Source organism: Macaca nemestrina, chromosome 17, assembly GCF_043159975.1.
Source record: "Macaca nemestrina isolate mMacNem1 chromosome 17, mMacNem.hap1, whole genome shotgun sequence".
In the NCBI taxonomy this organism is placed as follows: domain Eukaryota; kingdom Metazoa; phylum Chordata; class Mammalia; order Primates; family Cercopithecidae; genus Macaca; species Macaca nemestrina.
The window spans coordinates 72,817,676-72,839,097 of NC_092141.1; the positions used below are offsets into that span (position 1 = coordinate 72,817,676).

The window sequence follows — 21,422 nt, forward strand, 5'->3', positions numbered from 1 at the left end:
TAGAGTTTGGTAGTGCAATCTCAAACTCTTGGGCTCAAGTGATCTGCCTGCCTTGCCCTCCCAAAGTGTTGGGATTACAGGCATGAGCTACCATGCCTCGCCCCTCTCTCAGTTTAACGAGACAGTGGCTACTTGCTTCTCGAATAGAAAGGAATGTCAGGACTGGACATGGTGACTCACACCTGTAATCCTAGCACTTTGGGAGGCCGGAGCAACTTGATTGCTCAAGCTCAGGAGTTTGAGACCAGCCTGGGCAAGATGGTGAAACCCTGTCTCTACAAAAAATACAAAAATTAGCCAGGTGTGGTGTGCCTATCGTCCCAGCTATTTGGGGGGCTGAGGCAGGAGAATCACTTGAGCCTAGCAGGTTAAGGCTGCAGTGAGCTGTGCTGCTGCCACTGTACTCCAGCCAGGGCAATAAAATGAGACCCTGTCTCAAAAAAAAAAAAAAAGAAGCCAGACGCGGTGGCTCACGTTTATAATCACAGCACTTTGGGAGACCAAGGCAGGCGGATCACCTGAAGTCAGGAGTTTGAGACCAGCCTGGCCAACATGAAGAAACCCCATCTTTACTAAAAATACAAAAGTTAGCCGTTTGGGAGGCCTAGGCAGGCGGATCATAAGGTCAGGAGATCGAGACCATCCTGGCTAATACGGTGAAACTCCGTCTCTACTAAAAATACAAAAAAATTAGCCGGGCGTGGCAGCGTGCGCCTGTAGTCTCAGCTACTTGGGAGGCTGAGGCAGGAGGATGGTGTGAACCTGGGAGGTGGAGCTTGCAGTGAGCAGAGATCTTGCCACTGCACTCCAGCCTGGGCGACAGAGCGAGACTCTGTCTCAAAAAAAAAAAAAAAAAAGTTAGCCAGGTGCAGTGGTGTGCGCCTATAGTACTAGCTACTCGGGAGGCTAAGGCAGGAGAATCACATGAACCCAGGAGCTGAGACTGTGCCACTGCACTCCAGCCTGGGTGACAGAGTGAGAATCTGTCTCAAAAAAAAAAAAAAAAAAAAAAAAAGAAAAGAAAAGAAAAAGAAAAAGAAAACGAAAGGAACATCAGGCAAATAAGATGCTGAGAGCCAGAAGATGGCCACTGGTGGCAGGGCAGGCGCCTTGCAACTGGAAGAAGATGGCCTGGATTTGAATCCTGCCTCTGCCATGAGCAAGTTACTTAGCTTCTCTCCAAATAATAAATAAATGAATAAAGGAGCCAGAAGGGAGTGTTTGGAGAAGAAAAGTGAAATGCAAATTAGCCTGAGCCCAGTCCTTAGTGCCAAATGGCCAGGATTCTCCACTGAAAGCTTCCGTAACTTCCGAATGTTTACTCTCCCTTCATTTCTTTGTAATTCCTTGTAATTATTATCAGAGCCAAGAGCCCACCCTCCCTCCAGGTGACACACTCATGGTTTATTACCTGCAAGAATGTTACCATCTCATTGGAACAAGCTTCTAGGTTAATCCTCCGTACAGTCACATACTCTCCCGTTGGTTTGTACCTCGCTAGATTCACAGTCATCAGGTCCTCAAATCCTTTGCCTAAAAGAAAAGAGGAATGCCATACACAAGGACAAGAACAACAAAGGGTTTTTAAACATTTTTCCTTAAAAAAGGGACTTGATTTCAAAAGAAACTTAATGTTAAATTTTTCATTACTGTTACTTTTTTTTTTTCCTTTTCCCAGCAGAATTTAACTGTTACGTTCATGGCTCACATTTCTTGATTTTTCTCCCATCAGTTCCTTCTCAGGCAACCTTTCTGACTCACTGTGGCCAGGACACCAGAAACATGCAGCCACAAAGGAAAGATGGCAAAAGAGCTTCTCTCCTGGAAGTTTGATCTCTTCCCATACTCGGCAGGAAAAAACAGAGGAGACCCACAGAAGCAAGTCTGTGCCCATGAATCCTCCTAACTAGCGGAGAGCCTCTGCTGTACACACATCTGGGGCTGCTGAGAAAGCTGCAGCAGCCCCTGGAGCAGGAGAGTAGGAGAGTAAGGACGGTGCCTGCGCATACCTATCACAGTGAGCAGCTCGTAACACCCTCCCTCTGGCAGAAAGCTACTCATGACCTCCTGTTTAGAGAAGGATGCTATTGACTCTGAGCTCGCATCATTGGTCTAAAAAAGAAAAAAAAAATAGGTTAGTAGAGAAAACTGGGGGTGGGATGGGAGTGTGGTGAAGGTGGTAATTCAGACCCACGAGGAGACTGGCATCCAAACACACACACAAATCCCGACTTGGTGCCAACACTATTTGAAGAGAAACAAAACATCACATTCAGTGTAGTAATCAGCACTAATATCAGAGCAAGTGTTAGGGCTGTCTATAAACAGGGAGACAAGGACCTGTTCCCATCAACCGTTAATCTGCATGTCCTTTCCAACGATCAATGCATTTGCTAAAACCTATGAAATTCTCACTTGGAGAAGGGATGTCTAGAGAATAAAAGCATGTTTGGAAAAGAGAAGCAGGTAGAGAGGTAGGGGTTCTCTTGAATTTCCTGATGCATTAGGATCCTAGTTTTAAGGTCCTGACCACAAGATCCCAAAAGGTCAAACACTGAATCTTGCTCTAGTGAAAATGTGGCCAGGAGTAGCCCCTCTTTAGCAAACCAAGAGCCCGGGCCAGTCATTGCCTGCATTTCCAGTGAAGTGGGAGAACCACTGATGCCCTGAGCTGCAGGCAAGGCACAGAGCTGTCAGGTCTCAGGCATCATCCAGGCAGTCGACGTGGCCTGCTCCCTTTTTCCTGCCCACGTGTGCTGTGAGTGAAGCTGGAGTCTAGCCATTTAGGATGTGTCACAACTCTGGCCTCTGAGGTCCTAGAGGAAGGTGTCCAACCATGTCTGAGTTTGTGCAAAACACACAGCAGACCAACAGCTCTTCTTTCAGGTTAATGGACTGTTTCCTTCTTCCAGACCTAAATTTATGTGTATGATTTAGGGACTGTGACTGCTTTTCTTTTTTTTTTAGATTCTCTTTCTTTAGATGCACATCTAACTGAAACGGAGAAACCTGGGCCAGCTCATGTTTCATGTGCTACACTCACAAACCTGACCTCCAGGCAGAAAAAGTCCTTTGGGAAAGTATGAGAGGCTCCTGGCCCAGCACTATCCAGAAGAGCACGAGCTGAGAGTGTTCTGACAAGGCGGTGCTTGAACAACTCTTTGGGAAGCGGCTCTGCAGAGGAAACCATAAAGATGACAGTGCTCTATACCTGTTAGATGACCAGGGTATACTTTTGCACATGATCTCCTCCATAGCTCAGTGAAGTAGCCAGGACAGATCTTATCTCCACTTTTCACTAACAAAAACGAGGGCCAAGGAGATTAAGTGACTTGCTAAAAATCAAAGCGTGAGTACACGGCACAGGATCCAGGCCCAAGCCAGTGAAATTAATCTGCCACCCTGTCGGCTGACATTTCACGTGTATCTGGTTTATTTGTTGATTTGTTGCTGTTGTTTTTAAGCGATGGGGTCTCTCTCTGTCGCTCAGGCTAAAGTGCAGTGGTGAGATCCTGGCTCACTGTGGCCTTGAACTCCTGGGCTCAATTGATCCTCCTGCCTCAGCCTTCCAAGTAGCTGCAATTACTGGCTGTATGTGGTTTCAAAATAGCTGATGCTGCTGATGCAGAAAGAAACCCCCAGGTGGGCTCTGTCTCCTTCACCACTTACCCTGACAATAAGAGGAACCTAGTCAAGCAAAGTTAAGCCCTGTCACCAAATTCCATTTCTAATTTAATCAATTTTTATATTTCTAAGATTTGGCCAAATTGTTGTATTTCACTGTAGTTCACCCATTTTCACTGCTGTATAATATATTAATCACATGAATATATCTCAGTTTACCCATTCCAACATTGATGGGTCATTTGGATTGTTTTTCTGTCCTGCTGTTATGGACTGTGCTACTATAAACATGTTTGAATATGTCTCCTGACTAAAACTTGTACTTAGGAGTGGATGGAATTGCTAGGTGACAAGAGTATATGAACAATCAACTTTATGAGACAATGCCAAATTATTTTCCAAAATGGTTATACCAATTTACACTCCCACCAGCGACGTACGTGTTTTTTGTTTTTGTTTTTGTTTTTAAGACGGAGTCTCACTCTGTTACCAGGCTGGAGTGCAGTGGCACGATCTCGGCTCAGTGCAACTTCCGCCTCCTGGGTCCAAGCAGTTCTCCTGACTCAGCCTCCTAAGTAGCTGGGACCACCACGCCTGGCTAAGTTTTGTATTTTTTTGTAGAGATGGCGTTTTGCCATGTTGCCCAGCTGGTCTTGAACTCCTGACCTCAAGTGATCCACCCAGCTTGGCTCACAAAGTGCTAAGATTACAGGCATGAGCCACCGTGCCCAGCCACATGTGTTCTTATTATCTTTTCCCCAACATTGGTATTTTCAGATTTCTTAATTTTCGCCAGTCTCGTGGATTTGATTTACATTTCCCTGGTTACTAAGGAAGATAAGGATCTCTTCATACATTTATCAGTCGTGTGAGCTTTCTCCAAGATGAAAATGCCTCTTCCTGTCTCTTGCCCATTTTCCTATTGTTTCAGTACAGGATTTCCCCAAAGTGGGCCCCACGGAACTCTGATTCTGCCAGTTGGATAGAAAAACTTTCCATGTCCAATGAAGTTAGGAAATGCAGCATACTCTCTCATGGAGGATCACAAAGTATACGTCCATATTAAAGGCACTGAGAAATTCTGTAGTAAGAAAACTTATTAACTTTGTTTAACCTAGCATTTCCCAAAGAGATCTGTCTAGGGAACCTTCTGTGCCTAACATCTGTTGAATTTTGGGAAAGATAATTGGGAAAGGCTATTTTAAATAAAACATATGCTATAACGCAAAGAGCATAGGCTTATGGGCCATACAGAGGCAGAATTTGAACTCAGGTCTATTACTGGTTCTGTGACCCTGGGCAAGTCACTCTGATCTCTTGGAATCTCCATTATATCAGCAGCTGAGTAATTTCCATCTCACAGTGTTGTCTCTATTAGATGAGATAAAACATGTTAAGAGCTTAGTGCTACCTGGTGTATAAGACATTCAATACGTGTGAATCCTATTCTCCTACTCCTTCTATTGCTCTCTACTTTTTGGTGACTCTCCTGTTCAACAAATAAAATAGAAAAGAGAAAATAGAGGAAACAGAGATTCCTAAGCAGAGCTTGATCAGTAGTTAAAGTTGCTTTGATACTGGTTTTTATACTTATCTGTGTTTTCTAATGCTCTCAAAATAAATTCTAGGACCATTAAACTTTATTTTATTTATTTATTTTTGAGACAGAGTCTCGCTCTGTCACCCAGGCTGGAGTACAATGGCACGATCTCAGCTCACTATAGCCTCTGCCTTTTGGGTTCAAGCGATTCTCCTGCCTCAGCCTTCTAAGTAGCTGGGACTACAGGTGCGAGCCACCATGCCTGGCTAGGTTTTTTTTTTTTTTTTAGACAGAGTCTCGCTCTGCTGCCCAGGCTGGAGTGCAGTAGTGGGATATAGGCTCACTGCAACCTCTGCCTCCTGGGTTCAAGCGATTCTCCTCCCTTGGCCTCCCAAGTAGCTGGGATTACAGGTGCATGATACCATGCCCGGCTAATTTTTTGTATTTTTAGTAAAGACGGGGTTTCACTGTGTTGGCCAGGCTGGTCTCAAACTCCTGACCTCAGGTGATCCGCCCACCTCAGCCTCCCAAAGTGCTGGGATTACAGGCGTGAGTCACCACGCCCAGCAGATAGATACTTCATTATATCCCTTTTCCTTGTCAGGCATGCATATAAGCTTATAAGACATATTGTCTACTAGGCTATACACTAAGACACATTCTTGCTAAGCCTAGGTAGGGAATGATTCATTAAACTATCAATGTGCTTAACTAGTAACTTGACAAATATTTATTTCTATTCTCTAGCAGTACAGAAAACTACTAAAACTAACCCAAAAGTATTAGTTTTAGAAAATAAAATTCTTTTTTTTTTTTTTTGAGACAGGGTCTCACTCTGTCACCCAGGCTGGAGTACAGTGGCATGATTATAGCTCACTACAGCCTCGAACTCCGGGGCTCAAGCAGATCCTCCCACCTCAGCCTCCCAGGTATATGCCACCATGCCAGGCTAATCTTTTTTTTTTTTCTTTTTCAATTAGGGACAGAGCCTCACTCTGTCTCCCAGGCTGGAGTGCAATGGCACTATCCTAGCTCACTGCAGCCTTGAACTCCTGGGCTTAAGGGATTTTCCTGCCTTATCCTCCTGGGGAGGTAGGACTACCAGTGTGCGCCACCATGCCTGGCTAGTTTTTTTGTTTTCAGAGATGGGGTCTCACTGTGTTGCCCAGGCTGGCCTCCAATTCCTGTCCTCAAATCATCCTCCTGCCTCAGCCTCCCAAAGTGCTAGGTTTACAGGTGTGAGCCACCACACCTGGCCTTTAGAAAATAAAGTTCTGGGGGCTGGACATGGTGGCTCACACCTGTAATCCCAGCACTCTGGGAGGCCAAGGCAGGCAGATCAGGAGATCGAGCCCATCCTGGTCAACACGGTGAAACCCCGTCTCTACTAAAAATATAAAAAATTAGTCGGGTATGGCAGCAGGTGCCTGTAGTCCCAGCTACTCGGGAGGCTGAGGCAGGAGAATGGCGTGAACTTGGGAGGTGGAGCTTGCAATGAGCTGAGATCGCGCCACTGCACTCCAGCCTGGGCGACAGAGCGACATTCCGTTTCAAAAAAATAGTAAGAAAAGAAAAGAAAAGAAAAGAAAGAAGGAAGAAAGAAAGGAAGGAAGGAAGGAAGGAAGGAAGGAGGGGAAAGAAAGAAAGAAAGAAAGAAAGAAAGAAAGAAAGAAAGAAAGAAAGAAAGAGAGAGAAAGAGAAAGAGAAAGAAAGAGAAAGAAAGAAAGAGAAAGAAAGAGAAAGAAAGAGAAAGAAAGAAAGAAAGAAAGAGAAAGAAAGAAAGAAAGAAAGAAAGAAAGAAAGAAAGAAAGAAAGAAAGAAAGAAAGAAAGAAAGAAAGAAAGAAAGAAAAGAAAAGAAAAGAAAAGAAAGAAAGTTCTTGGCCAGGCACGGTGGCTCACGCCTGTAATCCCAGCACTTTGGGAGGCCGAGGCGGGTGGATCATCTGAGGTCAGGAGTTTGAAACCAGCCTGGCCAACATGGTGAAACCCTGTCTCTACTGAATACAAGAAATTAGCTGGGTGTGGTGGCATATGTCTATAATCCCAGCTACTTGGGAGGCTGAGGCAGGAGAATCACTTGAACCCGGGAGGCAGACATTGCAGTGAGCCGAGATTGCACCATTGCACTCCAGCCTGGGCAACAAAAGTGAAGTTCCATCTCAAAAAAAAAAAAAAAAAAAGAAGTTCTTGAAAGTTCTTGACTGGGCACGGTGGCTCACGACTGTAATCCCAGCACTTTGGGAGGCTGAGTCAGGTGGATCACTTGAAGTCAGGAGTTTGAGACCAGCCAACATAGTGAAACCAGAAAAGATTCTCTACTAAAAATACAAAAATTAGCTGCGCATGATGGCACACGCCTGTAATTCCAGCTACTCGGGAGGTTGAGGCAGAACTGCTTGAACCCAGGAGGCAGAGGTTGCAGTGAACTGAGGTTGCACCACTGCACTCCAGCCTAGGCAACAGAGTGAGACTCGGTCTCAAAAAAAGAAAAGAAAAGAAACGAAAGTTCTTTATGTAACTGGCAATATGAGCTCACAGGCAATCTGGAATTGCATAAAATGAACTAGTCCAGCGATAGCAACTGCTCTGTCCCCGGCTCACTAGGAATGATTCTAAAATGGAGGCCTTCTTCTTTGTGGATATTGTATAGGTCTGAACTCAAAGAGAGACCAAACTTCATTTAGGAAAACAAACAAACAAACAAGGAAACAGGCAATATTTTGAAAGGAAGAGGTCCAGATCATCTGACATTGCCACAAGAAAGGAAGGTTAGTTCATCACACTGTTTCAGTTTTAGAACAGGTCGAAACTCAGATAAAAAGAATGAAATATTTAGCCCATTCTCTTTAAATGCAGCATGACATAGTTTAATTAGTGGAATGTAATAATCTCAAATTGCTCATAGAAAGTAACTAATTCTATCAAAGTGTTTTCTTAGTTTCCCCCACCATGAAATGCATTTTATTCATTTTGAAGCATTTGAAAAATACATAAGCAGCTGATATCCAGAAATGACCACAAAATAACTGTGTTAAAGAGTTTAAAACAAACTACAGTAAAGCATACAAAGACAATATTCACAAAATGCTACCAAATAAACGCATTGAACTTCCCACAGGTTTCACGCAGGATAACTTTTGATATAACATCAGCAGCTGTAAAAATATAAAAATTATATGTAATTGGCATTGTATTCTAGAAAAATAGCTAACTGAGCCTACAGGGAACATTTTTGGTCTCCAGATTGGAAAGCATTTGGATCTGATAGAGAGGTGCTCCTGATTAGTGGATGACGTAAGCATAGCCAAAGCTTTACTCAGAATTCCGAGTCAACATCATTGTCCTTCACTCAACCTTGGGGCTGCTGCAGAAGCTGCAAATGTCTACAATCTGAACAGAGTCAGAAGTCTAGGTAGGAAAGTTCTTATCCTCTCTCTTTATAAGACGCTGATTCATATATTCAAAAATAGCTTGGTACATTGTGCACATCTGGTGCTATTTATTTAAGTAAAATAAACTAGAAGAGAAGGAAACAGGGTAAGAATCTTGCAGCTTTCACCAATGAAAAAAGTAAATGTTCTGTTTTATACTTTTTAATTTTGCTTTTGTTTTTAAAGTAAGAGATTTGAGGTCTAGACAGAGATCTGTATTATGTCTGTGGACGCAAATCTATTATTAATAGACTAAGGACAGAAAATTTAATACCATTAGTCACTAAACAATAACCGTATTTCAGATTATTGAAACTTACTTTTTTGGGGGAAGGGGTGGTGGTCGATTGGCAGGGCTGGGGAGGGGAGGAGACCTTAATCCCCAGAAGAGACAAAAAGTACCTGAGACTTTTTTCAGTTTTCAAATTACACATCCAAATCTTTCCAGGGTGAAACCTGAATCTCCACAAGTACAAAAATCACACTACAAATAAAGCTCAGTGACAGATAAGCAGAAACATAAAATGATAAGCCAACAGAACACACAAACTTGCACAAGAAATCATCTCCATGCAACAGCCATAGTGCTAGGGCCTAGGAAGTCACTTACTTTTCTCCGAGTGTCACCCGGAGGCTGCTCTGGGGTAGAGAAATTGATTGTTGGCATTTTGTGTTTTAGCAGAAGACACACCCACATTCAGAACAGCAATTATTGTACTTAGGACTACATTTATTAATAGAAACCACTTAAGAGTCATTACAGCAAAAATTGCCCGTGGGGCTACATATAAACACACATACACAGATCCACAGTAAAAATGCTGCAGAGAGATGGGGCTTTAAACATGAATCTATGGTTCTTCAAAAGGTGGCAAATCTACTATTCTATGGGTATTCTTTACTGGATAGAACTCAACTGCTACAATTCTGGTCATACATTTACTTGGCATCAACACACAATGTTGTTATGAATAGGCCAGTTCCTTATACTTTGTGAATAAATAATTCATTATATAGTTACAGAGATGGTTGGCCATTTCCCAGTGAGTGTGGGAACTAGAAAACATGTTTTTTCAAAAAGGGGCAAAAATTTTAATATAGCAACACGTGTATGAAGGACCATTACTCAACCTGATTCTCTAAAGTCAGATAGATTTGATTCTAAATGTAAATAAAGCAAAGGCATTTGGTGCTCTGCTAGTCCTAGTGAAAATGAACAAAACAAAGGACAACTGAAATAACTTTCTGTTCTTAAGTCAAATTCTGTAAGTGCTGTTGACCTTCTCTATTCTGTGTAAGTGATAAAAATCACCAAACTGAAGATTTTTAACTGTAAAATATTGGGGTGATTATACATTTCTAATCATCTTAAATTTCTAAATACCTTAAACTATACAAAATCAGAAAAGTCTAGTTACCAAGGAAAATGCTTTCTTCTTTTGTTTTTTGGAGGCAGAGTCTTGCTTTATCCCTAGGCTGGAGTGCAGTGGCATGATCTCGGTTCACTGCAGCCTCTGCCTCCCGGGTTCAAGAGATTCTCCTGCCTCAGCCTCCCGAGTAGCTGGGATTACAGGTGCCTGCCATCACGCCCAGCTAATTTTTATATTTTTAGTAGAGATGGGGTTTTGCCATGTTGGCCAGGCTGGTCTCCAACTCCTGACCTCAGGTGATCTGCCCGCCTCGGCCTTCTAAAGTGCTGGGATTACAGGTGTGAGCCACTGCACCTGGCCTACTTTTTTTTGTTTTTTATTTTGAGACAGAGTCTCCCTCTGTCGCCCAGGCAGGAGTGCAGTGGTGTGATCTTGGCAATTCTCCTGCCTCAGCCTCCTGAGTAGCTGGGTTAACAGGCGTGCGCCACCATGCCGATTAATTTTTTTTGTATTTTTAGCAGAGATGGGGTTTTCACCATATTGGCCAGGCTGGTCCTGAACTCCTTGACCTTGTGATCTGCCTGCTTCGGCCTCCCAAAGTGCTGCGATAACAGGAGTAAGCCACTGCGCCCTGCATCACTGTTTAACTTTAAACCATTTTATTCCCATTAATGATGGGAAGAAAATGAGAATAGGAACAGAATGTGGTATTTTTGTTCCACTAGCCTTTCCTTTACTGTGCATCTAACTAATTCTTTCCAACTAAAATATATAGAACTCATCATTTTTCTAAACTCCCATTTGTCTAAAACATAACACTCTGACAAAGTTCACAAAAATTCTAGTCCAGAAATTCTTTGAGATGTGTTAGGGAAAATAAATTAATAGGTACCACCTAGTAACTAACAAGTGTGAGTTTTCAATTACTTAAATCTATCCCTGACCTCATGGTCTGCCCGCCTCGGCCTCCCAAAGTGAAACCCCATCTCAACTAAAAATACAAAAAAAATTAAGCCGGGTATGGTGGTGTGCTCCTGTAATCCCAGCTACTCAGGAGGGCTGAGACAGGAGAATCTCTTGAACCCGGGAGGCAGAGGTTGCAGTGAGCCGAGATCGTGCCACTGCACTCCAGCTTGGGCAACAAAGCGAGACTCCGTCTCAAAACAAAACAACAAAAAACAAAACAAAACAAAAAAAACCCCCCCAAAACAAAAAATCCTATCTGGGGGTATTTTGGATCAGCTAACCAATGTACTCAATCTGATAATCTGCTTTTTAAATTTACTTCTTATTTTATTTATTTTCTGAGACGGAGTCTCAAAAACTCAGCCTTGCTCTTTCACCCAGGCTGGAGTGCAGTGGCATGATCTCGGCTCACTGCAACCTCCACCTCCTGATTTCAAGCCATTCTCCTGCCTCAGTCTCCCTAGTAGCTGGGACCACAGGTGTGCGCCACCATGCCTGGCTAATTTTTGTATTTTCAGTAGAGATGGGATTTCACCACGTTGGCCAGCCTGGTCTCGAACTCCTGACCTCAGGTGATTCGCCTGCCTTGGCCTCCCAAAGTGCTGGGATTACATGTGTGAGCCACCATGCCCGGCCGATAATCTGATTTTTTTTTTTTTTTTTTTTGAGACGGAGTGTTGCTCTGTCACCCAGGCTGGAGTGCAGTGGTGCCATCTTGGTTCACGGCAACCTCCACCTCCTGGGTTCAAGCGATTCTCCTGCCTCAGCTTCCCAAGTAGCTGGGACTACAGTGCGCGCCACCACGACCAGCTAATTTTTGTATTTTTAGTAGAGACGGGATTTCACCACATTGGCCTGGCTGGTCCCGAATTCCTGACCTTAAGCGATCTGCCTGCCTCGGCCTCCCAAAGTGCTGGGATTACAGGCGTGAGCCACCATGTCCGGCCTGATAATCTGTTTCTTTTCTTTTTCTTTTTTTTTTTTTGAGACTCACTCTCTCTCGCTCTTTCTCGCTCTGTCGCCCAGGCTGCAGTGCAGTGGTGCGATCTCCACTCACTGTAAGCTCTGCCTCCCAGGTTCACGCCACTCTCCTGCCTCAGCCTCTCGAGTGTGACTGGGATTACAGGCACCCACCACTACGCCTGGCTAATTTTTTTGTATTCTTAGTAGAGACGGGGTTTCACCATGTTAGCCAGGATGGTCTCAATCTCCTGACCTCGTGATCTGCCTGCCTTGGCCTCCCAAAGTGCTGGGATTACAGGTGTGAGCCACCGCGCCCGGCTGATAATCTGTTTCTTAAACTATAAGATCCTAAAAGAGTATCTTGGTATTCAGACACAAAGAATGGTGCTCTACTATTATTTTTTTTGAAAATAATTTTTTTTGCCCTAAATTAAGATGACAGTTCCCTAAAAGGCTCACTTTGAAAATGGCCAAAGGGTAATGCCTAGGCCTGTCAAGGTTTACTTCTGAAATCAACATTCAGGTTTTACAATAGGAAGTTCATATTTTTGCTCTGAAAGACTTTTCCTTCATTCTGTTCTCTTAAGTTTCATAATTTCTACCATGAAAAAATGAGTCAACTAGATTGAGCGATAAAACCAGAACTTCCAGATCATTGCTTCCTTTGTCTTGACAATTATTTTTTAAATCTTCAAGGCTAGAGACTTTTAGTTTTCTTTCTTTAAAAATATGTATTTCACCTGGACAAAAGAAAACATATATGCTTTTAAGTAAATACTGGCTTTCTAACAATCAAGAGAGGCCAAGGAAAATTGCCAGGTTAGTCTTCAAATCTTTGGGAAACCATAAATTCATAAAGGAACCAAAGAAATCCAATAACTGTAGGTTACACTTGCCCTTAGAATTGCTAATTGCTATAGATTGCTTTAGTCAACAAAAAAGTAGTGATTTTTTATATCCTGAAGTGATGGCTAAATGCCATACTGTACTTACCTCCAAATAGTTCCAAATCTCTTAAGCCCTCAACAATGAACTTTTCCGAGACCCACCGCTAAAGAGGAAAACCCCAAAGAGAATTAGTATTTCTTCCAAGCCACAACAAATTAGCTATCAGCCTTTAGACAGACAGACAAAATCACAACTATGAAAACAGAATCATGCAGTACAGTTAGAAATCATTTCTTTTTTTTTTTTTGAGATGGAGTCTTGCTCTGTCACCCAGGCTGGAGTGCAGTGGCGCGATCTTGGCTCACTGCAAGCTCCGCCTCCTGGGTTCATGCCATTCTCCTGCCTCACCCTCCCGAGTAGCTGGGACTACAGGCGCCCGCCACCACGCCTGGCTAATTTTTTTGTGTGTGTTTTTAGTAGAGACGGGGTTTCACCATGTTAGCCAAGGTGGTCTCGATCTCCTGACCTCGTGATCCGCCCGCCTTGGCCTCCCAAAGTGCTGGGATTACAGGCGTGAGCCACCACACCTGGCCAGCAATCATTTCTATGGAAAAGTTGTTAATAGAATCTTGAACTAAAAACAAGATTCCTTTCTCTACTCCTCTTTGCCTATTTGATGAATAATTCTTAAATTTGACAGATGAGAAATAGATAATACTGGCTCTAATAATGAAGACTTTTTTTGCCTTCCCTATATTGGTTCCATCTTACTCATTCTGCATTACAGATGCCTTGGATCACTGATGTCAATTTGAAAACTATCACTGGAATTCATAACACAGAAAACAGAGATGGAACAGTAGTTATCCACAAAACCCTGTTAGTTTGTAAAACGACACACAACAAGTTGCATATTCTTTATCCACTAGGGGTTCTAAAGACATGGCTGCTTATATTTTCTGCCAAGTTCACAAGGGCCAAACTAGTAAGATCAAACTAGCAGGATCAATCTATGGCTCACTTTACTAGCCTATTTCAAATGAGTATTAGATTTCTGTCATTCTGATCAGTGGTTTTGTTTCACCTGAATTAGGCTACACTGAAACAGAAAAGGAGCTCGTATTTAAAAGCAATGGAATCAAGATTGTATTTCCCTTAAGGACTGGTGTTACACTTTGGCTTGGGGGCATTCTTTCCACTGGGCAGAGTTCAGGCTATGGAGACATTCCTTTTTTCCTCTTAATTAACAGTGAAGTTTACTCTCTCTAACATAAATTGTTCTTATATGCATAAACATTAGAAAAAAGATTAAGTATTAAGTAACATTCAGAAATAAGGTGCATGATACAGACTGTGAATTGGAATTACAGCATCATTCTCTGTCCTTCCCTATAACTATTTTTTCCGAATCAAAAAAGAAATAACATCCTAAATTTAAAACTTCATATAAAATTATATGCACTGCATCAAAAAACATAAATTATGCTTTAATATGTAAAGAAAGTGGTGTACTCATAATGTCTCATAGCACTTATACCCTGTTACAAAATTCTAAAATAATTACTATTGCATTTAGAAATTAGGTACTTGATAATAAAATAAGACACTCATGAAATAATGGGAATTTGTAAAGAAGCTAAATCTAGTATTGTTTTTGAGGTCATTTTTTCTGACGAAGTTTTGAAGTATAATAAAATCTTTCATGTTCAAAAAGTCTTCAATTAAAACTAATGATATTACTTAGAAAAAAGTGTCCTGGTAATTACAACTTGATTTTGAAAACTCATAAACTCAAGAGGGCGGGGGGTGGGTCATAAGCAGATAGGTATCTACACTGAGAAGTATTATTGACTCATTTAATGTTGTATGACTGATATTCATGAAATAAGCCACTTTCTTCTTATTTCTTCTCTATCAGAAAAGCTGGTGGTAAATTTTGTGTCTCTGGTCAGCCTCTGTCTGCAAACTCTTCTCAGGAGTGGAGGCTGCACTACCTGCCTTACTTCCTACATTCCTCACTTCTGTATCATTCCGACCCTAACCTACAACATCTGCCAACACACACTGCTTTTCAGAAAACAAAAATAGTAAAGTCAGAAGAATAGAAAAACACTCACCCTGATTCGCTCTGGTTTACTTACAAGAAACGACATGAGTTCCTACTGTGTAGACCTACTTCAGTTTCAAAAACTTAAACCTAAAAGGAAGATAGAAACAGGTTGAGTTAGCAAAAATCTCCTCATATAGAAATACCTTCTGATTAACAAAAACTTACTACAGGTCTACCATTCAAAGCACTGGACTTCACCTATAAATTGCTAGGTTTGTTTAGAGAAACTTTAAGTGATGATAAATCTGAATATACTTTGGCCAAGTACATTATAAAATTCTGTAATTTCTGGCCGGGCGCAGTGGTTCATGTCTGTAATCCCAGCACTTTGGGAGGCCGAGGCGGGCGGATCACCTGAGGTCAGGAGTTCGAGACCAGCCTGGCCAACATGGTGAAACCCCGACTCTATTAAAAAACAAAAAAAGCCAGGCAAGGTGGCATGTGGCTGTAATCCCAGCTACTTAAGAATCATTTGAACCCAGGAGGTGGAGATTGCAGTGAGCAGAGATCACACCATTGCATTCCAGCCTGGGTGACAGAGCAAGACTGTCTCAAAAAAATAAAATAAAATAATTTCTGTAGAAAGAGAAATGTGTTATGTGGTTTTAAATTAATTCCTAAATTTCTCTTGACTCAATCCCCCACTAACCTTTTCCCAGAAACAATTACCTTCAGTTATTTTCCATGGTTATCCTGCTTTTTATTTATTTACTTTTTATAGAGACAGGGTCTCTCTATGTGGCCCAGACTGGTCTGGAACTCCTGGACTCAAGTGATCCTCCCACCTTGGCCTCCCGAAGTGTGGGGGTTACCAGATGAGGCACCATGCACAGTGTTATCCTGCTTTTTAATAATTATTCTTAATGTTTATATGGGTATGACTTAATTTTAACTTTTCAAATTTTCTTTACAGTTCCTTGCAGAGCAGGGCTAACTCATAGGCAGTGTACCCAGAGTCAGCCAGTTTTAACTTCCTACCATGGTAGATGAAGACAAAGCTTCTTACATGATTATCTTCCACTGTATCTCCTGCTCTCATTCCACCAACATAGCTCTGGTATAATTTTGCTTAAATCAATAGTCCACATTTATATTACTATGACTATGCAAATATGGTTCAAAGCTGAGGCAAATAGAAATACCTGTCTCGGCCGGGCCTGGTGGCTCAAGCCTGTAATCCCAGCACTTTGCGAGGCCGAGGTGGGTGGATCACTTGAGGTCAGGAGTTCGAGACGTTAGCCTGACCAACATGGTAAAACCCCGTCTCTACTAAAAATACACAAAAAATTAGCCAGGCGTGGTGGCGGGCGCCTGTTCCCAGCTACTTGGGAGGCTGAGAAAGGAGAATTGCTTGAACCCAGGAGGCGGAAGTTGCAGTAAACCAAGGTCGCGCCACTGCACTCCAGCCTGGGTGACAGAGCTAGACTCCATCTCAAAACAAACAAACAAACAAACAAACAAAAACAAAAACCAACCATGTCTCTCTTCCTGTTTTTTTTTTTTTTTTTCCTTTTTTTTTTGAGATGGAGTTTTGCTCTTGTTGCGCAGGCTGGAGTGCAGTTGCACGATCTTGACTCATGGCAACCTCTGACTCCTAGGTTCAAGTGATTCTCCTGCCCCAGCATCCTGAGTAGCTGGGATAACACATGCCTGCCACCATGACTGGCTAATTTTTGTATTTAGTAGAGATGGGGTTTCACCATGTTGGTCAGGCTAGTCTTGAACTCCTGACCTCAGGTGATCCACCCGCCTCGGCCTCCCAAAGTGCTGGGATTATAGGCATGAGACACTGTGCCCGGACAATGTCTTTCTTTCCTTATACACCTATTTTTTCCTAGAGTTAATAACCACCTCATTTGTTCACTTGCTTGGTTTCTCATATAGCTATTATTAACTTTTTACAAATACACCAACATCTCTGCTATTTGACTTATCCATATATTTTTCCATACCCTCAAACCCATCAATTTCAATTTTCTCCTGGAAGTTGCCTTCATAGGGCCCTCCAGCCTCCTACTACAATCTGGAGTAGTTGCTTTTTAGGCCAGTTGCACTTAGTTGACTTTTTTTTTTTTTTTTTTTTTTTTTTTTGAGGCAGGGTCTGGCTCTGTCATCCAGTCTGGAGTGCAGTGATGTGATCTCTGCTCACTGCAACCTCTGCCTCCAGGGCTCCAACCATCCTCCTACCTCAGTCTCCTGAGTAGCTGGGACTACAGGTACATGCCACCATGCCTAATTTTTTATTTTTTGTAGAGACGGGGCTTTGCCACATTGCCCAGGCTGGAGTGCGGTAGCACGATCCTGGCTCACTGCAACCTCCGTCTCCCAGGTTCAGGTGATTCTCCTGCTTCAGCCTCCCGAGTTACTGGGACTATAGGTGCGCACACTACTACGCCTGGCTAATTTTTTTGTATTTTTAGTAGAGACAGGGTTTCCCTATGTTGGCCAGGCTGGTCTCGAACCCTTGATCTCAGGTGATCTGCCCACCTCAGCCTCCCAAAGTGCTGGGATTACAGGCATGAGCCACTGCCCTGGTCTCAAACTCTTGAGCTCAAGCAATCTGTCTGCCTTGGCCTCCCACAAGTGCTAGGATTACAGGTGTGAGCCACCGTTCCTGGCCCTACCCTGATATATATATATATACATATTTTTTTGAGATGGAGTCTCGCTCTGTTGCCAGGCTGGAGTGCAGTGGTGATCTTGGCTCACTGCAACCTCCGACTCCCGGATTCCAGCGATTCTCCTACCTCAGCCTCCCGAGTAGCTGGGATTACAGGCGCGTGCCACCACGCCCGGCTAAGTTTTGTATTTTTAGTAGAGATGGGGTTTCACCATGTTGGTCAGGATGGTCTCGATCTCCTGACCTTGTGATCTGCCCGCCTCGGCCTCCCAAAGTGCTGGGATTACAGGTGTGAGTCACTGCACCCGGTCCTGATATTCTTATAGAAGCTCCTTCTCCAACCCTAGCTAAGAATCACTCATTTATGTTGTCATAAAATTTTAAAAATAAAGAATTTATTTGAAAAAACATGATTAGAATGCATATTTAATAGTATTAAACACAAAACATCATGCAAAAGAAATTTACGAGGAAAAAAGGTCCATATCCCCATGTAGTCTACAATAGAAAGAGAAAATTAATGTAGATAAAGAGGCAGGTAGATGTTTTTATCTGCAAAAAAAGTTTCTATGGTCTGGAAAAATTTCAGAATTTAAAAATAAAATCAAATTTTCTTTCTTTCTTTCTTTCTTTTATGAGACAGGGTTTCATTCTATTGCCCAGGTTGGAGTGCAGTGGCACAATCTCAGCTCACGGCAACCTCTGCTTCCAAGGTTTAAGCGATTCTCCTGCCTCCGCCTCCCAAGTAGCTGGGACTACAGGTATGCATCACCATCCCTGGCTAATTTTTGTATTTTTAGTAGAGTGAGGGATTCACCATGTTAGCCAGGTTGGTCTCGAACTCCTGACCTCAAGTTATCTACCCGCCTCGGCCACCCAAAGATCTGGGATTACAGGTGTCAGCCACCCCACCGGCCTAAAACAGAATGTATTTCAAACTAACTTGTGTATTTATAAACACCTATAGATGCTCAGACATCCACCTTTAAAAATTCTAATTCTGCAGGTCTGGGGAGGGCCTTGGACATCTATATAGTTTTAAAAGTTCTAGCTGCTACCACTACCACCATCCTTCCCCACCTCACCACAAAAACAACAACAAAAGCCATGCATTGTCAGGATTGAGAACCACTGAGAAAACAGATGGAGTAAGTTCCAGGCTCTTTTCTGCTTTTTCTAATCAGGTCTTGGAATAGTTCCTCAAATGTACAACTGATTAAAAATCTCCAGTTAAATGGATAGTAAGAATCTTAAGAATATGAATATATTGGCTGGGCGTGATGGCTCATGCCTATAATCCTAGGACTTTCGGAGGCTGAGGTGGGTGGATCACCTGAGGTCAGGAGTTCAAGACCAGCCTGGCCAACATGGTGAAACCCCATCTCTACTAAAAATACAAAAATTAGCTGGGCATGGTGGCAGGTGCCTGTAATCCCAGCTACTCGGGAGGCTGAGGCAGGATAATCGCTTGAACCCGGGAGGTGGAGGTTGCAGTGAGCCAAGATCGTACCATTGCACTCCAGCCTGGGGAACAAGAGCAAGACTTCGTCTCAAAAAATAAATAAATAAATATTATGAATATACCTTGCTGTTTTTCCACTTGTAGGAATTTGCCCTAGGGAAAATTTATGTAGAAATTTAGTTACAAGGATATCTCCTATAGTATCACTGTCTATTATAGCAACCACTAGCCAAATGTGGTTAAACTTACAACTGAATTTGTAATAAATAAATAAAATTAAAATTTCAGTTCCTGTGGCTGGGTGTGGTGGCTCACACCTGTAATCCCAGCACTTTGAGAGGCTAAGTGGGGAGGATCACTTGAGCCCAGGAGTTCAAGACCAGCCTGGGAAACAGAGTGAGACCCCGTCTCTACCCCCACCCCAACATTGGCCAAAAAAAAAAAAATTAGCCAGGTGTGGTACTGATACTCTTAGCTACTTGGGAGGCTGAGGTGGGAGGATCACCTGAGCCTGGGAAGTCAAGAGTGTGATGAGCTGTTACTGTACCAACTATACTCCAGCCTGGGTGACAGAGAGACATCCTGTCTAAAAAAAAAAAATTCAGTTCCTCAATCACATTACATTTCAAGTTCTCAGGAGTCACATGTAGCTAGCAGCTTCTCTATTAGAAGATGAGAATGCCTGGGAAAGCACAGAACCAGCTGAATGTATCCATGGCTTATCTTTTTTGAAATTCTTTTTTTTCTTTTGAGACAGAATCTCGCGCTTGTGGCCCTGGCTGCAGTGCAGTGGCATGACGACGGTTCACTGCATCCTTGACCTCCCAGGCTCAAGCAATCCCCCACCTCAGCCTTCTGAGTAGCTGAGACCACAGGTATGTGTCACCATGCCTGGCTAACTTTTTTTTTCTGAGAAAAAGTCTGGCTCTGTTGCCGAGGCTGGAGTACAGTGGCACAATCTCAAAGGCTCACCACAACCTCCACCTCCCAAGGTCAAGTGATGCTCCCACCTCAACCTCCCGAGTAGCTGGGACTACAGGCATGCACCACGATACACAGCCAAGTTTTGTATAGATGAGTTTTCACCATGTTGCCCAGGTTGGTCTTGAATTCCTGGGCTTGTGATCCACCCACCTCAACTTCCTAAGTGTTAGAATTACAGGCGTGAGCCACTGCGCCTGGCCAATTTTTTATTTTTAGTACAGACAGGTCTTGCCATATTGCCCATGTTGGTCTTGAACTCCTGAGCTCAAGAGACCCTCTGTGAAATTCTTAATTAATTAGTTCAGACCTATGTAAGAGTTATGTCAAATAATCCCACTGGGCAAAGTCACCTAATTTAGTCTCTCAGAAATACATCGGAAACAGTTCATCTTGAGGGAAACACTGGAAGCAGCACTCCTCCATGTTAGGTGTATTGGTGCTACTGGTGGTTCACTATTTATAGTTTCTTCTTGTTACCTTTAATGGACACAGCCATGACAGGAAATTCACAGTCCCTATCTTAAAATTCCAAGTACATTTTATTGTCATGCTAGGTGAAGTCCAATCACGTCTGCGTTTGTGTGCATGTGTGTATGTGCATAGTGGCATATTCTTTTTGGGAGACAGAATCTCGCTCTGTCGCCCAGGCTGGAGTGCAGTGATGTGATCTCGGCTCACTGCGACCTCTGCTTCCTGGGTTCACGCAATTCTCCTATCTCAGCCTCCGGAGTAGCTGAGGCTATAGGCACGTGCCACCACGGCTAGCTAATTTTTTGTATTTTTAGTAGAGACAGGGTTTTTGCTATGTTGCCCAGATTAGTCTCGAACTCCTGAGCTCAGGCAGTCCACCTGCCTCGGCCTCCCAAAGTGCTATGATTACAGGTGTGAGCCACCGCAGCTGGCCAACAGTGGCATATTAAAAACCATTCTTCTTTTGGAGACAAGGTCTTGCTCTGTCACCTAGACTGGAAAGCAGTGGTGCAACCACAGCTCACTGCAACCTCAACCTCCTGGGCTCAAGCAATCCTCCTACCTCAGCCTTCTGAATAGCTGGGATCACAGGTGTGAGCAACTGCCTGGCTAGTTTAAAAAAAATTGTTTGTATAGGCCAGGCGTGGTGGCTCACGTCTGTAGTCTCAGCACTTTGGGAGGCTGAAGCAGGTGGATTGCTTGAGCTCAGGAGTTCAAGACAAGCGTGGGCAACATGGCAAAAGCCCATCTCTACAAAAATATAAAAATTAGCCAGGCATGGTGGCATGTCCATGTAGCCCCAACTACTTGGGAGGCTGAGGTGGGAGGATAGCTTGAACCTGGGAGACAGAGGTTGCAGTGAGCCACGATCGCACCACTGCACTCCAGCCTGGGTGACAGACTCTGTTGTCCAGGCTGGTCTTGAACTCCTGGGCTCAAGTGATTCTCCTACCTTGGCCTCCCAAAGTGGTAAGATCAACAGTATGAGCCAC

General features: G+C 43.2%; 1 protein-coding gene across 21 annotated transcripts in view; it reads right to left on the reverse strand.

Annotated features, from left to right (window-relative positions):
• The window catches only part of LOC105483035 (STE20 related adaptor alpha), a 38,325-nt gene that overhangs the window by 8,158 nt on the left and 8,745 nt on the right, over nt 1–21,422 (reverse strand). For 8 of the 21 annotated variants that reach the window (XM_071083419.1, XM_011743577.3, XM_071083402.1 and 5 more), the window contains exons 2-6: nt 14,901–14,980; nt 12,889–12,946; nt 3,053–3,174; nt 2,010–2,112; nt 1,412–1,533 (exon numbers count right to left, since the gene is read on the reverse strand). In XM_071083419.1, coding sequence (XP_070939520.1) covers nt 1,412–1,533; nt 2,010–2,112; nt 3,053–3,174; nt 12,889–12,946; nt 14,901–14,936 — 441 coding nt within the window. In that variant the 5' untranslated portion in view covers nt 14,937–14,980. Of the gene's footprint in view, nt 1–1,411; nt 1,534–2,009; nt 2,113–3,052; nt 3,175–9,206; nt 9,236–12,888; nt 12,947–14,900; nt 14,981–21,422 lie in introns of those variants that run through there. The other 13 variants (XM_071083408.1, XM_071083410.1, XM_071083409.1 and 10 more) reach the window with 7 other exon arrangements.